Here is a 16,757-nt window from a genome sequence, read left to right on the forward strand (position 1 = left end):
GACGTATGTCTGAAAACATTCAAAAAAATTTTTTCTTTTCAAAATCAGTCAAATCTCATCAGAACTAGGGCCAGGATCTCAGTGATGCACGGTGATTGGCACAAAACGGAAGAAATCTGAACTTTCTTACATTTAAATAGGAAACTTTAACAGATAATAGGTTACGTAGTATACGTTTGTTAAGAAGTAATTTCGTGTACTGCCCTCCCGATGTTTCAATTGTCAAAATAAAGCCTTATCAAAAGTGTTTTGAGGAGGGGAACAAAAAAAAACTGGTTTTCGTTTATTTTGAAAGAGGCAAACGGATGTGATGTGATCGCACTGGCTCCAGCTCGACTCTGGTGGATAACATTGCGTGGAAAATAATGTTAAGTCCGCTGTATGGAGCCGACCTCCTCCATCCACGCTCCGGCGGCGCCACCGCCAGCTTCCCGCCGAGTGCCCGCTAAAGAGCTCCTTCGGGCGGGGGATGTTCTGCGGAGTCTCCGCCCGGCGTGTTCACGGGCCGGGGGGGCACCATGGCTTGAGGATTTGGGGGAGACTCCACCGCACGCTGCTGACAACAGGTCACATGGATAATCCCTCTCCAAACCAAACCCACCGTATCATCCCGTGTTTTGGGTGATTAGAGCGCCGCTGTCGGCTTGATGCGGGAGGTGGGCAGCTCGTCCTGGCTGTCGACTGAGAGGAGAACGGCGTGGAGGTGCAGGTGCGTTCAGGGAACAGATGATGTCTTAACTGCGCTCCCAGACTGGCCGAATTTCGCTCATTCCGCATCTTTGTAAAGGCAGATTCATTTAGGTTGTGTAATCGGATACGTTTTGGTTGGGGATGTTGCGTTTCTAACGAGAAATGTGGCTGATGTGAGATAGTTAGAATTGACCAGAGGTAGCCGAAGTAAAGATGGCTCATTTAGTGTCTGTTTTCTGCAGCACCGGCCGAGTGTCTGTCATGAGTAAAAGGAACTAATATGATCCTATTCAGTGATCATAAGTAGGGAAATGATAAATGACTGCTGCCACATCACAGTCCATTTGCAGTCAGTTTACTGTATGAATACCTCACTTATGTAAAGACATCCTCATTTTTCTTTATTATTATTTTTATTCTCTACCAATGTTGTCATGCCATACCTTTTTTTCACTTACTGCTTCAGATTGGGAGTAGAACTTTAAATGATAGTTCTACTGACCATCACTTATCAAACAAGTGATGGTCAGTTTTTCTCCCCGTTTTGCTGTAAATTATAATGTAGTCGAAATACAAACTTTTAAACCTGCACATGCCCCCCGATGACATCAAATAGGCCAACTAATTTGATATTGTGTATCTTTTCCTTTCTATTTATTCCTGTTTTAAGTTAATCAAAAGGTACATCTGTGATCTGTAACAATACAGCTCTAGGTATTTTGTTATTGGTGAATTTGTGGCTGACCTTTTTTTGCTGAAGTTGTTGTTTTGGCGATTACGTCTCCAACTACGTCATTACCACCAACCCCACCTCCACTAGTTCCATGGTTTGGTGTCCAACAGTAATTGGGAATAGCTTTGACTTAATATCAGGAGTTTACTGTGTTGGCTACATTGATAATGTAACGTCTTTGTTTTAAGGCCGCATATTCTCTGTCACAGCTTATACACTGTAAAGCATTCACATTCGACAGTAACAAATATAATCTTTTCACTGATTAAAAGTACTATAACAGATTGTTTCACCTTCCATGCCAATATCGTTAAAATCAAGCACTTTATTTCACAACTTTCTACAAGTATTGAAGTTCATTTAGGGACATAAATTATGCCATAATTCTGCCTCTAGTAATATGCTCTAACTCAACAAGAACTTGGTATTAGTAGAAATGTATTTTATTGCTTTTTAAAATGAAATAGTTTGACTTTAAAAAACAAACAAACAAAAAAGAAAAACATATATTTTGCTGACATACCTAAAAGTATGTGAAGGAACTGTTGTGGAAAAAAAAACCTATTTCCAAGCACTGTTCAGGTAAAATCACTCCATCAGGTTTATTCATGAATTGTGCACAACTCAGAGAGCTTGTAGGACAATCAATAATGTCAGTTTAGCTCTGCCAGGCAGAGACAACACATGAGTTTCATACAAAAGGGATAAGGGATCCAAAGCATGGGAAACAGACTAGTTCCCATGTGAAAAACATCGTCCAACCTTGTACATGTAACCCAAATAGCTTTATCTTGGTGGGACTACACAGGAACTTAGAATAAACATATAGCAATACAACTAGCAGGTGTGACCTTATTGTAATTTTTCCACATCAGTACTTTGCACACAGGACGAGGGCAGACCTGAATTGCCAGATTTAATTCTGAAAGATCCTTAACAGTGATTTCCACCCAGAAAACCCCAGAAAAAACAATATGACTTGTATGATATGTTCAAACAAGAAAATATTAAGATTTGTACAAGTTAAAGTGCTGAAGATGAACACTGTCATCATTTCAGATTGGTCAATCATGACCATATGCATCATGGTATGGAGGTCATCAGTCTCAGTCTCTACCTGAAACTTGCAAGCTTCTGAAGAAACCCCCTTGCTAGCTATAATGTTTGCTAACTGATTAGATCCATCCTGGAGCTGATGTCACTATGATGTCATGCATGCAAAGCAGAATATAATTCACTTTTTAAAGAAAATTATTTAGTAAAATCCTACATTTGGACATATATTTATTACTCGGTTGTGCTTTGTGTTATTGAAAAAACAACAGTGGATGTTGTCTTGAACAAGTGACTGCAGCGTGGGAGCCAGCCGCTTAGTATCACTTAGAGTTGGCATTTCGTGACGAGTCAAACTTTGGTGCCGGTGAAATTCAATATCCACATGGGTGTTCAGACCGTGGCAGCCCTATTTCCGGAGCCGTGATATCATCCCAAATTTCCGCTGCGAGGGGTATTTTAGGAAAAGATGTCAAAAGCAGGGAACTCGCTTTGGAACATTCAGGTCAGTAAGGCGGCTGCAGAGAGAGGCGGTTCGGAGCGGGTCTCCGGCAGTGGAGAAGAGCTGGATTTGGAAGCGGGCAGGCGGACTGGCTGCTCGGAGTGTGTTTGGCAGGTGTTCCCTCCAAAGCCTCTGCATAAAGCTGCTACAGTTTTTTCGGCGATGCACAGATCTGACAGGCTCAAAGGATAAGCCTTTAAAAGCCTGCGACTGATAGCTTGGAGAGCTTGTAAGGCTCTGCAGATTCCATCTTATCCAAGAAAGGTACAGTCCTCCTTTGAACGATTTGTTAATGGTGTCACTTAGGTGTCTGATCCCAATCTCTTTGGGACATTTTTGTATTAATATAAGGAGAATACTGCAGGGTTGTTTTCTTTTTTCATGGATGCTTTACTATTTGTGGTGCTGCTAAACTGATTTATCTGAACTGAGAGCTAACCCAATCCACATATACCATCAGTGATATTCAGCTCTCTAAACTAAAACCTGGGGGGCAAAGAGGGAATGGGGGGGTTCTCCTTAATCTGCTCTCACTGATGTGATTGTAATTGAATCTGACTGAAAGGGACACTTCTTCCCCCTCCCCTCCTCTCTGTTGTTCCTCCAGGTGTTTGTGCGGCTGAGGGGGCTTCAGCAGGATGGAAATAGATGCCTGTTTTCGCTACTACTTCCAGCACCCGTGGTCGCGTCTCATCGTGGCCTACCTCGTCACCTTCTTCAACTTCCTCATCTTCGCCGAGGACCCCATCTCCCACAGCCAGACGCAAGCTCACATTATTGTGGTGGGCAACTGCTTCTCCTTCCTGTTCAACAAGTACCCGGGCCTTGGGTGGAACATCCTGAAAGTAATGTGCTGGATCCTGGCCATTATCACCGGCCTGTTAGCCGGGAAGTTTATATTCCACCGCCAGCTCTTTGGTAAGTCATGCGCTCGGTAATGCACTGGAATGTGCAGAGTAATGACTTTACCATCCTTCCTGGGCTACTCTTGTTGTGATTATTGAGCAGTTAAAAAAACAACTTGTACTTTCATTTGCTTTTAAGTTCTGTTCTGGTCTCGGGTAAAGTTTTTTTCTCACGCCTATCAGTGTTTGTACTCGTCTGCTAAAATTGATTGCTGCCCATCTTCACGTTGTAGCTGATGTAATTTGCTATACGTTCAATTCACAAAAACCTTTGCCTTGAGCAAGCTCTTCTGATACCTTATCTGAGCATAAATGATTTTATGAAAACAAACTGAGAATTGGATTAACATTATGAGGCACTTGTAATGCAGAAATGTGAGTTTCCATTCGACCTTTGCATTCAGAATAGCCTTTTAGGAAAACATTTGACCCTACTTTGTTCTGTGCCAGAAATGTAGCTTGAGTCAGTGCACTGACACCAATGAATTAGTATTGTCTCTTAGACAACGCTTGCTTTGATAAACCAGCAGTGTTTTCTGTCCTGGAAGTACAAAAGAGCTATTTCATCCATTGTTTATTCTTCAGTCACCATTTTGAAGCCTCATGTTTAGCATTTGAGGTCAGTGTAGTCTTGACTTGATCTGAATCAGACTGGGAACAAAAGGCTCATGTCATCAGCATATGGTAACTACCTATCAATATTTAGAATCAAATTACACATAGTCCAATCACAGATGATTGGACCATCATCATCCTGGTTAAGCATGCTGTTTTAGAGAAAGAAAGCATGTACAGTTAGGGCCAGAAATATTTGGACAGTAACACAATTTTCGCGAGTTGGGCTCTGCATGCCACCGCATTGAATTTGAAATGAAACCTCTACAACAGAATTCAAGTGCAGATTGTAACGTTTAATTTAAAGGGTTGAACAAAAATATCTGATAGAAAATGTAGGAATTGTACACATTTCTTTACAAACACTCCACATTTTAGGAGCTCAAAAGTAATTGGACAAATAAACATAACCCAAACAAAATAGTTTTTTTTCCATTTTTTGTTGCAAATCCTTTGGAGGCAATCACTGCCTTAAGTCTGGAACCCATGGACATCACCAAACGCTGGGTTTCCTCCTTCTTAATACTTTGCCAGGCCTTTACAGCCGCAGCCTTCAGGTCTTGCTTGTTTGTGGGTCTTTCCGTCCGAAGTCTGGATTTGAGCAAGTGAAATGCATGCTCAATTGGGTTAAGATCTGGTGATTGACTTGGCCATTGCAGAATGTTCCACTTTTTTGCACTCATGAACTCCTGGGTAGCTTTGGCTGTATGCTTGGGGTCATTGTCCATCTGTACTGTGAAGCACCGTCCGATCAACTTTGCAGCATTTGGCTGAATCTGGGCTGAAAGTATATCCCGGTACACTTCAGAATTCATCCGGCTACTCTTGTCTGCTGTTATGTCATCAATAAACACAAGTGACCCAGTGCCATTGAAAGCCATGCATGCCCATGCCATCACGTTGCCTCCACCATGTTTTACAGAGGATGTGGTGTGCTTTGGATCATGTGCCGTTCCCTTTCTTCTCCAAACTTTTTTCTTCCCATCATTCTGGTACAGGTTGATCTTTGTCTCATCTGTCCATAGAATACTTTTCCAGAACTGGGCTGGCTTCTTGAGGTGTTTTTCGGCAAATTTAACTCTGGCCTGTCTATTTTTGGAATTGATGAATGGTTTGCATCTAGATGTGAACCCTTTGTATTTACTTTCATGGAGTCTTCTCTTTACTGTTGACTTAGAGACAGATACACCTACTTCCCTGAGAGTGTTCTGGACTTCAGTTGATGTTGTGAACGGGTTCTTCTTCACCAAAGAATGTATGCGGCGATCATCCACCACCGTTGTCTTCCGTGGACGCCCAGGCCTTTTTGAGTTCCCAAGCTCACCAGTGAATTCCTTTTTTCTCAGAATGTACCAGACTGTTGATTTTGCTACTCCAAGCATGTCTGCTATCTCTCTGATGGATTTTTTCTTTTTTTTCAGCCTCAGGATGTTCTGCTTCACCTCAATTGAGAGTTCCTTTGACCGCATGTTGTCTGGTCACAGCAACAGCTTCCAAATGCAAAACCACACACCTGGAATCAACCCCAGACCTTTTAACTACTTAATTGATTACAGGTTAACGAGGGAGACGCCTTCTGAGTTAATTGCAGCCCTTAGAGTCCATTGTCCAATTACTTTTGGTCCCTTGAAAAAGAGGAGGCTATGCATTACAGAGCTATGATTCCTAAACCCTTTCTCCGATTTGGATGTGGAAACTCTCATATTGCAGCTGGGAGTGTGCACTTTCAGCCCATATTATATATATAATTGTATTTCTGGACATGTTTTTGTAAACAGCTAGAATAACAAAACTTGTGTCACTGTCCAAATATTTCTGGCCCTAACTGTAGAACATTTTGAGACAAACCTTTTAATTTCATCTTTGAAGTCAGATGCTTTAAACTTAGACTGAAGTCCAACTTTGCCGTGCTTGAAAAGTTAAAAAGTGGTCTGAAATATTATTTTGAAGCACAAAATGTTTTCCACTAAACCATGTCTTTGAACTAAATACAATTTGCAAATTGACATTTATGATTAACGTTTTCTTATAATAAAGATGCATTAAGAAATTAGCTCGTGACTTGAATTGGCTGATAATTCATCTTGACTGGTGACGAGCTGGTCGGCAACTTTTGCCCAGATCCCTCTTGAAAATGAGATCTAGATCTCAACGGGGTTTACCTGGTTAAATAAAGGAAATAGACTCACAAATTCAATGGTTTTCAATCAATAAATGTACCACGAATGAGGGCAACTAGGATGTGCTAACCATTGGACTCTGTGGTGTTTTTACTAAAGGAAAAAACCCCTCATGGTTATCTTGTTTCAAAGTGTTAGTAAAAGTTTTAAAAGAAAATCAAAAACCTATTCAGGTGGCTACAATTCAGATGATACTTTTGCAGTTTCAGTTGTATCAAACTCAACGCTTTTGGATATGAAAAAGTGATGAAGTGAATTCATACCCACCTCTGGGTCATTTTGTGGAAATTGTGAAAGGACTTAATTCAGCACAAAACTTAGCATACACACTATACTTGTCCGTATTGGTACATATTATATTTGGAAATGTTGACAGCCTTTTGGAAATCTCACTCTTAAAATCAGGGGCTACGTTCCCTGGTGAATGCACACAAAAAGTTTTGTTTTAAACTTGCTAATGCTAAACATGCTAATTGTTCTAACTGTTAGTAAAAGATGTTGGAGACAGTTTAAAATGTCAGCAACAAATAACTTTTGTCTTTGTTTTAAAATAGTTAAATTATATTTATTAAATTGAAGTTGACTGAAACTGGCCCAAGCTTAACAAATGATTCATCTGTCTATCTTTCTCATTCACTATTCTTTTAAATTAAACCTGAAGATTCTGTCGTTATAGCTAGTTTAAAGTGTGCTAGATGTTTTTCTCCAGCTCCCTCCCTTCACCTTTCACACCTCTATAACAGATTTCCTCTCTGTTTGTTAGCCACTTATCATTTCTCTCATCCCCACTTTCAGTTCTGACCAGTTTGTGTTTCCAGTAAGAATCTCTTCTCTCCTCTCAAAAAGGCCGTGGCTCCGATCTCTGCAGCGCTTCACTTATTCAAACTGAACAGCAGTTTGTTTTTTTTTACCTCTCATTGAACTCTCTCATCATGCTTCACTTAGACAGTAATATTATTGAGCGCAATGGGTGCTTTGGATGAACTACTAATGACAATAATTGGAGGACAGGGAGCGGTGATTGTGTGAAGGATTTCAATCTTTTCTGACCGCAGTAGAGAGGTAAAAATGCATAATGACATGAAAGCTGAAGCAATATTAAAACCCACAGTAAGAAGAAAAAGGCTACTTTTAAGAACATTTCGTTATCTACACAAAACTGTGTTGTAGGCATAACAAACCCCAGCTGCTTTTCCTTTTTAATTTTTTGGTGTCAGACAACTTGTGCTTTCACGTGTGGGTGTCTTTTGTAAAATTTATTAGAGCCGAGATATTTTTTTTTTAGTGCCGCGTGTGAATGTGTTCACCCTGTGAAGATTTAGAGAGGATGGGTGAAGTGAGATTTAGACAGAGAGGCAGATTTGCAGAGTCGGAGAGACAAGAGACGTCCTGCGCAACATTTCAGTGCATCAGTTATGTAATCACCAACCCAGGTGAGCCAGGAGTGTTTCACTCTATACAGTCAGTGCTTCAGCCAAATGTGTTCCCCTGTATTTACTGCAGGCTCTGACCACTCCCCATTTTACATGTTTTGAAAGAGCAATGCTTAAAATGATCTAAAAAAAACCCCAACAACAACCAAAAAAAGATTTCAGTGCAACCTTTTTCAAAATCTGTTTTCTTTCATGCTGTGTTTTTTTTTGTTTTTTGTTTTTACCAAAGACTGTGCATCTTGGCTGCAACTGTGGCGACTCACCATCAGTCATCTTGGCTTTCACCAGTCTGTTGTGGTTTACACACCGTTTAAAAGTGAAAATTAGCTGTGCTGTTTAGGTGACGAGATAAAAATATTGTCTTTAATATAGTGTAAGTAGTTACCAAATTGCCAAAGATGGTTTATATGGTATAAACTCAGATTGCTCTCATGGGTCGTCTTTGACCTCGTTACCGAACACTTCTCCCTCCGTCTAACACGACAACACCTCCTTCACCACAGCTTCATCATCTCTTTGCACTTGGACCATCCTTTCTCCAAAGTGGAATGATGAAGCAACATCCAACCTCTACAACAATTATATTTAATCCAGACTGGGTCAAGATTCTAAATACAAGGTGTTGTCCTTTTGCAGGTTGCAGAGAAACCAGAAACATTGGAGCCAGATTCTGATATGATTCTGGATGAATATTTGACCCCTCTCATGTAACTCAGTCCGTTTGCTTGCTTTCAGTAGGATTGAGCTGATCAGTAAAACCAATTTTGATGTGTATGTTGGCGCGTTGTTCTCCAGCACTCAATTTGATCAAAGTTTCAAATATCCAGCGGCTAATTTGAGGGAAAATTTAATCACTTGGAGGTAGTCTTACATCTTTCTCCCATCCCCTAGTGAAGCATACCCTCAGCATGATAGTGCCACCACCATACAGTTGATACACTATTATTAGATTTGATAGCATCACCCCGTTAATTATTTCTTGTCGTTGTGGCTAAGTAATAACTTTTGGTTTATTTGTTTCTCTAAAAGGTGTTTAGCTACATTTAATTAGACAAACAAGCCTCATCTGAAAACATATTCCAATTTATTGAATATGTCTTCATCGGTGAACATTGTTTTGGAATGGTGAAACCATTCGTTTGCAACCTCCCAAAAAAAGATGATGAGTTATACTTGTCCGGAAAATATTTGGCCAGAAATGATACAGGTTCCTTCTCCAACATATCCAGATTCAGTAGTCCTGTGTTGTTTTAAGCCATAGAGCAGGCAGACGCTCACCATATTGTTTTGCGTCTCGTGGAGGAAAATCTAATGAACTGTTGATGATGAATAACTTGTGACAGATTCTGTGATTTAAAGAGAGGACATTTGAGATTCAAGGGACGACCTCTTTCGTGCAGCCACTCAAGGCAATTTGTGATCTTTATTAAGACTACTTCTGGTTAAAAAAAAAAAAACGCGGAAGTATGGCTGTCACAACTCATTTGTCTTGAGGTTTAATAGTCGCCGGTTTCGTGAGAAGCTCATTTTTATTCGTGCCGTTTGTGCCTTAGATCGAGTCCAGGTGTTTTCTGATCAGTGTTTTCAAATCAAGCTTTTCTTGAGTGGTGAAAGACATGGCAGTAGGTTGTCGAGATTTTACACACAACAAGTAGTAGATAAAAATATAAAACAATTCCCTGTTACCAGTGTAGAGTAAAGACACGCTCCATACTGAAAGTTTGTAATCTTCCAAAAATAAGGAAGGAAACTATTAGCTACAGCCAATTGCAAAGGTGTCTAATTAGAAGAAAACATTCAGAAACTAATAATATATTATTTATGTTAACCACACATGAGATCTCTGTACATCTCAAGGAGCCTATAACTTGTCCCCCCAAAACAGGAGATGATTTTATCTGGCAAAATCTAGCAAAGTCAATTTTTTTTGAAGAGAATGAGATGTTTAGATAGCAGATATGGTATTCTAAATATTCAAAATATGAGAAATCTCTTCTGGCTCCATACTGTCTTTTTATCCAGTAAAAACTCAAGGGGTGCTAACGTCACTTCTGACTACGACCATCACTGTCTGGTCCACTGTCTGACATTGGTTTCTGTACATCAAATCTAGCATAAATATTTTATTTTATTTTTTTGCAAGATGCACCACCTCATCATGAGAGTTTTGCGTTATACGCATAGCTTTGCAGTAAATGATTATCTCGTTCTCTTAATGTGAAAAGTGAAAGCGCTTCTCATTACAGATTCTCATGCTGCCTCGTCTCCAAACGTTAGCATAATGTATTCTCTAATGCCTCCCCAAGGCTTTGGGGATTCTGCAAGGTAAAGTGAATGATAATTTTTAAGCCATGTCACATATTTTTCTAAATCTATTAAATCCTCGCTTTCACTGAGTCTTACATTCAATCTGTCTGCTCTGTCTCCTCTTTGATGAGTCATTTCATACTGTGTGCAGCACAAGAAAAGGTCAAAGTTGTGGGAAAAGCCTGCTTCGTTTGGTCAAGTGTGCTATAACAAATGGATGTTCTGCTGTGCTCTGTGTGAATGCGGGCGTGTGTGTGTGTCTTCTCTGCTGGGCTGGAGTGTGCTGACCCTGTTGTTGCTCCTCTTGCTTCCCTCTGTGGGGTCTTGATGATTGTAGCCTACAGGAAGCCATCTGGATTCTGTCATATGGTATTATGTAGGAAGCAATGGCTGTGAAAGCCTATCTATGTATAGCACTGTGTGCCAAAATATGTGGATTTGTTGGGGAGGCTGTGTGGGTGAGAAAATTCAAGAATTTGTTTGTAGCCACCTTCTAATTTTCTGTCCCCGTTCACAGCAGGGAAAATAAGTGTACTTGCACTGAAGATTTATTTTTTTTACGTTTCCCCACTAGCGAAGAATGGACAGGTCTGTCATTTTTTTTGTAGGATAAATGTGAGATGGTATCCTAGAAAAAAAAATCCAGAGAATCCCACTGTAGGATTTTTAAACAGTCAATTTCCATTTTATTCCATGAAATACATTTTCATAGAAAAATAGAACTTAATATTTGGTACAGACATGTTTGTTTATAATCCCAGAGGCCAAACGTTTCCTGTAGTTCTTGACCAGGTTTGCTCACTCATCCATGCACATGTGCACCAGATCTTTCAAGTTTCTGTGTTGCGTTTCAATTTCAGCTCCCTTTAAAAAGATTTTCCACCAGGTTCAGATCTGTAAGCGAGCTGAGCCACCCTAGGACTCTGAAGTGGTTTTTCGGTGGCAACAAAGGCGGAAGAAATCAGTGGGTTGTGATTCGAACCCCCTCCCCGTCCATCTCTCCAAGTCTTTTGACCTGGTAAATCGCTATACAAGTAACATTAAAATTATTGCATGTATTGTTTTTTTTTAAATTAATTATAAAATTGAGTAATTACAAACTAATTGTATTAGTTTTATAGTATGAATTGATTAACAGTAAAACTAAGCAGCATTTATTTATTTATGTACTTAGCTGTGGCTTTTGGGCTTCCATAGCAACGTTGTCACAAACAAAGCACTTGTTTGCACTTCCCTCAGATTGCAAGACTAGCAAAAGTGGACAGCAGCCAAAACGAAAATGCTATTTTTACCAGAACTTGTTTCTGTTTTTGGCCTGGAGTCAACACTTGAGTAAAATGAAACAGTTCAGCAGACCTCTTAATGGAACAGATACCATGGCCCAGTAGCCCCTCTTCGTATCTTTGCTCAACAGCAGTCTCCCTGTGGAGGGAGCTCCTTTGTCATCTTTCCACCTTTGATTTATTATCTAGGTACTTAGTAACAGAGGAGTCAAGCTCTGGGGAGATCAGTCTTGTCTGCTAGCAGCCCTCACGCCCCACCGTGGCCTGTGGTGATGTAAATGTGTGCTATGATGAATAGGGATGTTGTTTTCATACCAAGTTAAAGACAGAAATGAAGCACGAGAAGGATCCGGCCCTCCTTGGGGATGCAAAGGAGGCAGAGTTGCTATTTTGTGTTTTTAAATCAAGAGAGGGTACAGCAGACTCTGCATCCTAAGAAGATGTTCTAATGTGGCCCATATATTAATGACAGCTGCTAAACGGGGCGAGTAGCTTTGTTTGCATTCCTTGTTGAGATTTATTCAATATTCAGTACTCCAGAAAAGTTAAAGTTGATACAGTGTTTACTCCCATACAGCAGTGCTGCAGCCTAATAACTCAACATTTATTTGTTTTTGTGTTATCTGATGTCTGACCACCAACTGGCTTTCCATTAACAAAGAGGGAAGGTGAATAAAAAGTCAGTGTGTCTGTGTTTACATTTCTAGGACTTGTAGGGAGTGAAGACTGCTTTGGGTTCAAGGTTTGTAATGTGTGTCTTGCTGTAGCTTTACATCCCATTCTCAATACGTAGTTTTTTATAAGGTCAGACACTGATGTTGGATAAAACCATCTGGATTTCATTTTCTATTCCAACTCATCCAAAAGGTTCTCTGTCAGGTCAAGTTCTGCTACACAAAACTCTCTTGTTCATGTCCTTATGAGTGTTGTTTTGTGTAGGGGTGCACAGTCATGTTGGAAGGGGTAGGGGCCGTCCTAAAACCGCGTCAAAAACGTTGAGAGGATGATGCAAAGAGCTTGGTTGCAGCCGCTAAGTCACGGAGCCCCATTTCATCAAGCTCTGTACACATTGTTCTTGAGCAAATTTAAAGTAGAAGCACTCTGCATTCCGAGGTGCCGGATTTTATAGAGCTGTGTCAGTGGCGGTAAATTGAACAAATGAATAATTTGGAGTGATGACCCGACATTTAGGCGTGTAGCGTACCTGCTACCCGGAAACGCTAAAAGCAGTGACCTATGCTGCATCTTCTGGCTTTAAATAAGACATTAAATAAGTTTTTAAATGTAGAAAAGGATATTGTTGTAAAACAAAATAATGCACAGTGTGTATTGGAACAGCATCAACTGAAAAAATGACCAACCAATTAAAAAATATATTTTTTATGTATTTTTGTTGAGTCTGGCAGGAATCAGGCGATTACAGTTAATTCACGATTTAACGAGGTTTTTCACATATTTTGATTTGGAAAGATTTGCATATGAAATCATTTGAAAGCTGTTCTTTTATCCAATTTGCTTGACAAAAACTTTCATTTTATAATTGTAAAGCTTTACGTGTGACAAAAAAAAAGCAAGAAAGGGGCAAATACTTCTTCATAACTGTGGTGTGCAGTTACTACTTCACATAACGGAACAATTGTACAACCATGATGCTATGACTCATTTGTCAATAACCCCAACTCTCCTACTCTCCTTACAGCACAGCCTCTTGAATTGCTCCCTTTGGAAGATTTGTATCTTTCTCTTGAACTGCTCACTGGCCAGAAAATACAGCACAGGGTCCAGACAGCTGCTGAAACTACAGAGCGCTTCACAGAGCTCAAAAGCCGCACAGAGGCAACTGGAGTTGGGCAGTTTCACCAAGCTACGAGCCGGCATGAAAGTCAGAGCAACGGCCATGATGTGATAAGGCACAAAAGAGGCTGCAGAGACGAGGATAGCTGCGGCGATGAGTTGCAGCGGCTTCCTGCTCGCTTGCGGGAGTTCCTTGTTCCTTCTTCCTCTTGAACGGTGCCTCAAAACAAGAATGGTCATTATGGAAAAGGCTAGCATGGCACTGAAGGGGAGCAGAAAGCACAGTGTCGTTCTAATAATGGGGAATATTTTGAATGGAGGGACAAGATTGTGGACGTGACTCGCACACATGTTGGAGTTTTCACAAATAGTTCCAAATAAGTCTGGAATGATGCCCAGAAGAAGTCCGAACCATGTCAACGCCGAGCAGATCTTGGCTTTACCCACATTCCACCAGCGAAGAGAACTGGTGGGATGGACCGTCCCTACGTAGCGGTCAAAACTGATCAGACTGATGAAGACGATGCTGCCATAGATGTTCACGTCGAAGGAGATCCTTTTGATTTTGCCGAAAATCTGTAAACTGTCAAGGTTTGGGATTTGGAATCTGAAGTAAACCGTCAAAGACAGAGTGAGAAGCCAGGCTGAGTCACAGAAAGCCAGGTTCAACAGGAAAACGTGGCTGGGTTTAAAGTTTTTTTCTAAGCAGGTGCAGCTTAGCAGCACCACTCCGTTTCCCAGCATCCCCACAGGAAGGGTAAAGGTACACAGCACCAACAGGGTGTAGTGGTACCACCGTTCATTTTTAAAATGCCAGCAGATTTCTGTAGATTGATTCAGGATCTGAAGGATCTCAACTGAAAGAAGTGAAATCAGTGTTACTAGTTTAGTAATTTATACAACAGAAATAACACTGAGGATAGCACTGTAGCTACTTTTTTTTTTTACACGTTTTGCATATACAACCTTCCTTATCTTTCAGTGACTGGTGCACAAAGCAGATGGTAGATAGGCTGGTGCTTAACACCCATTAACGACTGCGAGACTAAGCGTTTTGCACGCCTTTTGTGTCTGATCTCGGTTGTCATTTCTTTGAAATTTAAATATGTATTTATGTGCAAACACCAGCGGGTGCAGCTTTCGTACTACAAGCAACAGGTGCAGGAGTCGCATACAGAGAGAGAAAAATGTTTCCTCACAGCTAACCCCGACTACCACCTTTCTGGAGACACTGGATGACAGACGTTCTCCCTTCATGCCTATATGGCGTTAAGAGTAATGCAGTACCTTCCAACATAAACTAATTCAATAGTACATTTTAGATATTTGTTGTGTGTCAAAACAAAGTTGATTAAACAGAAGAGTCATGAATAGAAGTATCATAACCCTAATTGTCAATATGTTGCAGTATATTTCAGCACCTGTAGGAACAGTTGTTCCTCACTTCAACACACTGTCTTCTGTGCTGCTGTAAGAATGTGATATTTTTGTTCAAGGTCACACCTTGAAAATGTCATTCGTAGCCTTAACTCACACATGATTTAAGGAGTTCAACGAATCCTGCGGGGATGATTCAGACTTTACTTTCCATCTGTCAGGTAAAGATGTTCCATTTTAGAAACTCCAACAGGATTGAGTCATTGTATGCTACGACAGAACATAACGCATCTTCCCCTTCATTTAGCAGGAGATTAATTGGAGCATCAAACTGTTCACCACTAATCAGATGGGCCTAGATGAGATGGGCAGATGTCAAGCAGAAGAATGCGCTGAAAAATATATTAATTGTCTGCAGTCTGAGCCATAAACCTCAATGTTCAGTGCACAAAGCTTCTATCCAGTAATTAATCTTGTTTATTTTATGATGTGATATAACTGCTCCGAGATGAGCACTGGTTCAGTCCGTTTTATTAACTCTCATGCACGTTTTGGGAAATGTGTCCACTGCACCCACTCTCTCTCAGGGCGCCTCGTATTTACAGAAGCTGTCTCCATAGCCTCTGAGCGTCAGCGGCGTGTCCAGGAAGCGATTGCTCGGTTTTCCCCCCACACATCTCTGAAACCCGAGGGACTGCCGATCTGATCTATGTCAGCTGCTGTTTTCACTTAATTAGCGATGGCACTCACTGCGTGCACTTGAAACGGGCTTTGGCAGTGAACACGCATCCCTGTCTAAACACTTGCTTTCATACGGTAGCAGGCTGCAATACAGTTCATTAAAGATGTACTAAAACCAGCTATCTGATCGAGTGAAGTACGAACTGAACTGAACCGACCTTTTTCAGATGTGTCAGACGTGTTGCAGCTGAGAAGCTCCGTCATGACGAACGCAGACTCTGATCACAACTCAGACTGCCTTCAGTCCTTCTTTACGGGCTGTGTGCTTCGCATTAATCTGGAGCTGTAGAGTGTAAAGCTTTACCTCAGGGACTGTCGTGTGTGTGTGAGTGTGTCTCCCTGTGCGCATGAGAGACTGAGTGGGTGCAAAAAAGTAAACAGAGGATTAATCTGTCCCACCGGTTAAACAAACTTAAATAGTAGCTTGTTCATGTGAGCCGGTGTACATTGTTAACCAGATCGTGAGCAATCGCAACCCTTACACTTGTCTTCACATTTTGTCACATTATAACAAATTTTAGTGTCTTGTTGGTATTCTATGTGATACTCCAACAAAAAGAAGGGCTGCGTTGTAAAGTGGAAGGAAAATTAGGATTTTCAAAGGCTTTTCTAAATTGAGATCTGAAAAGTATAACCTGCGTTTCATATTCAGCCATTTTTACCGTTGCTGTGGTAAAAACTGTTGCGTTTCTTGAACGGGGAATCTTGTCAGAGTTGATGGGAAGATGTATGAGGCTAATTATTTAGTGTTTGTATTGCTTTTACAGTTTTTATTATTTTCACTTATTTATTATTATTTATTATCAGCACTTTGTGACTGCTGTCTGAGAACGGTGCTATATAAATAAGATTTACTTACTTACTATATGCCAATCCTGTTAGAAGCCTGGAGCAGAGGTCAGCTTTCAGCAGGTCAACAGTACTAAGTTTACAACAGCCAAAGATACAGTGGAATTGTTTATCATTTAGGAAAACCTATTAATGTGTTATGTTGGTTCACACAGTCAAGTCCAGTACAGACTTCAACAGAAAATATGAGCCGAGACTTAAAAACTGATATTCACCAGTGCTCTCCATCCATTCTTATTAACCTTGAACTATCATGTGTGGCAAAAAATATATGTTGCTCTCTAGATATGCAAAG

At 40.6% G+C, this 16,757-nt stretch overlaps 1 protein-coding gene across 2 annotated transcripts in view; it reads left to right on the plus strand.

The window, feature by feature from the left end:
• Window positions 1-337: 337 nt before the first annotated feature.
• Window positions 338-16,757, plus strand: part of tmem117 (transmembrane protein 117) — a 53,043-nt gene continuing 36,623 nt past the window's right edge. The window contains exons 1-2 of one of the 2 annotated variants that reach the window (XM_005796407.2): window positions 338-709; window positions 3,586-3,896. In XM_005796407.2, coding sequence (XP_005796464.1) covers window positions 3,617-3,896 — 280 coding nt within the window. In that variant the 5' untranslated portion in view covers window positions 338-709; window positions 3,586-3,616. Of the gene's footprint in view, window positions 710-2,934; window positions 3,243-3,585; window positions 3,897-16,757 lie in introns of those variants that run through there. The other variant, XM_023325999.1, reaches the window with a different exon arrangement.

Source organism: Xiphophorus maculatus, chromosome 2 (assembly GCF_002775205.1).
Source record: "Xiphophorus maculatus strain JP 163 A chromosome 2, X_maculatus-5.0-male, whole genome shotgun sequence".
Lineage (NCBI taxonomy): Eukaryota > Metazoa > Chordata > Actinopteri > Cyprinodontiformes > Poeciliidae > Xiphophorus > Xiphophorus maculatus.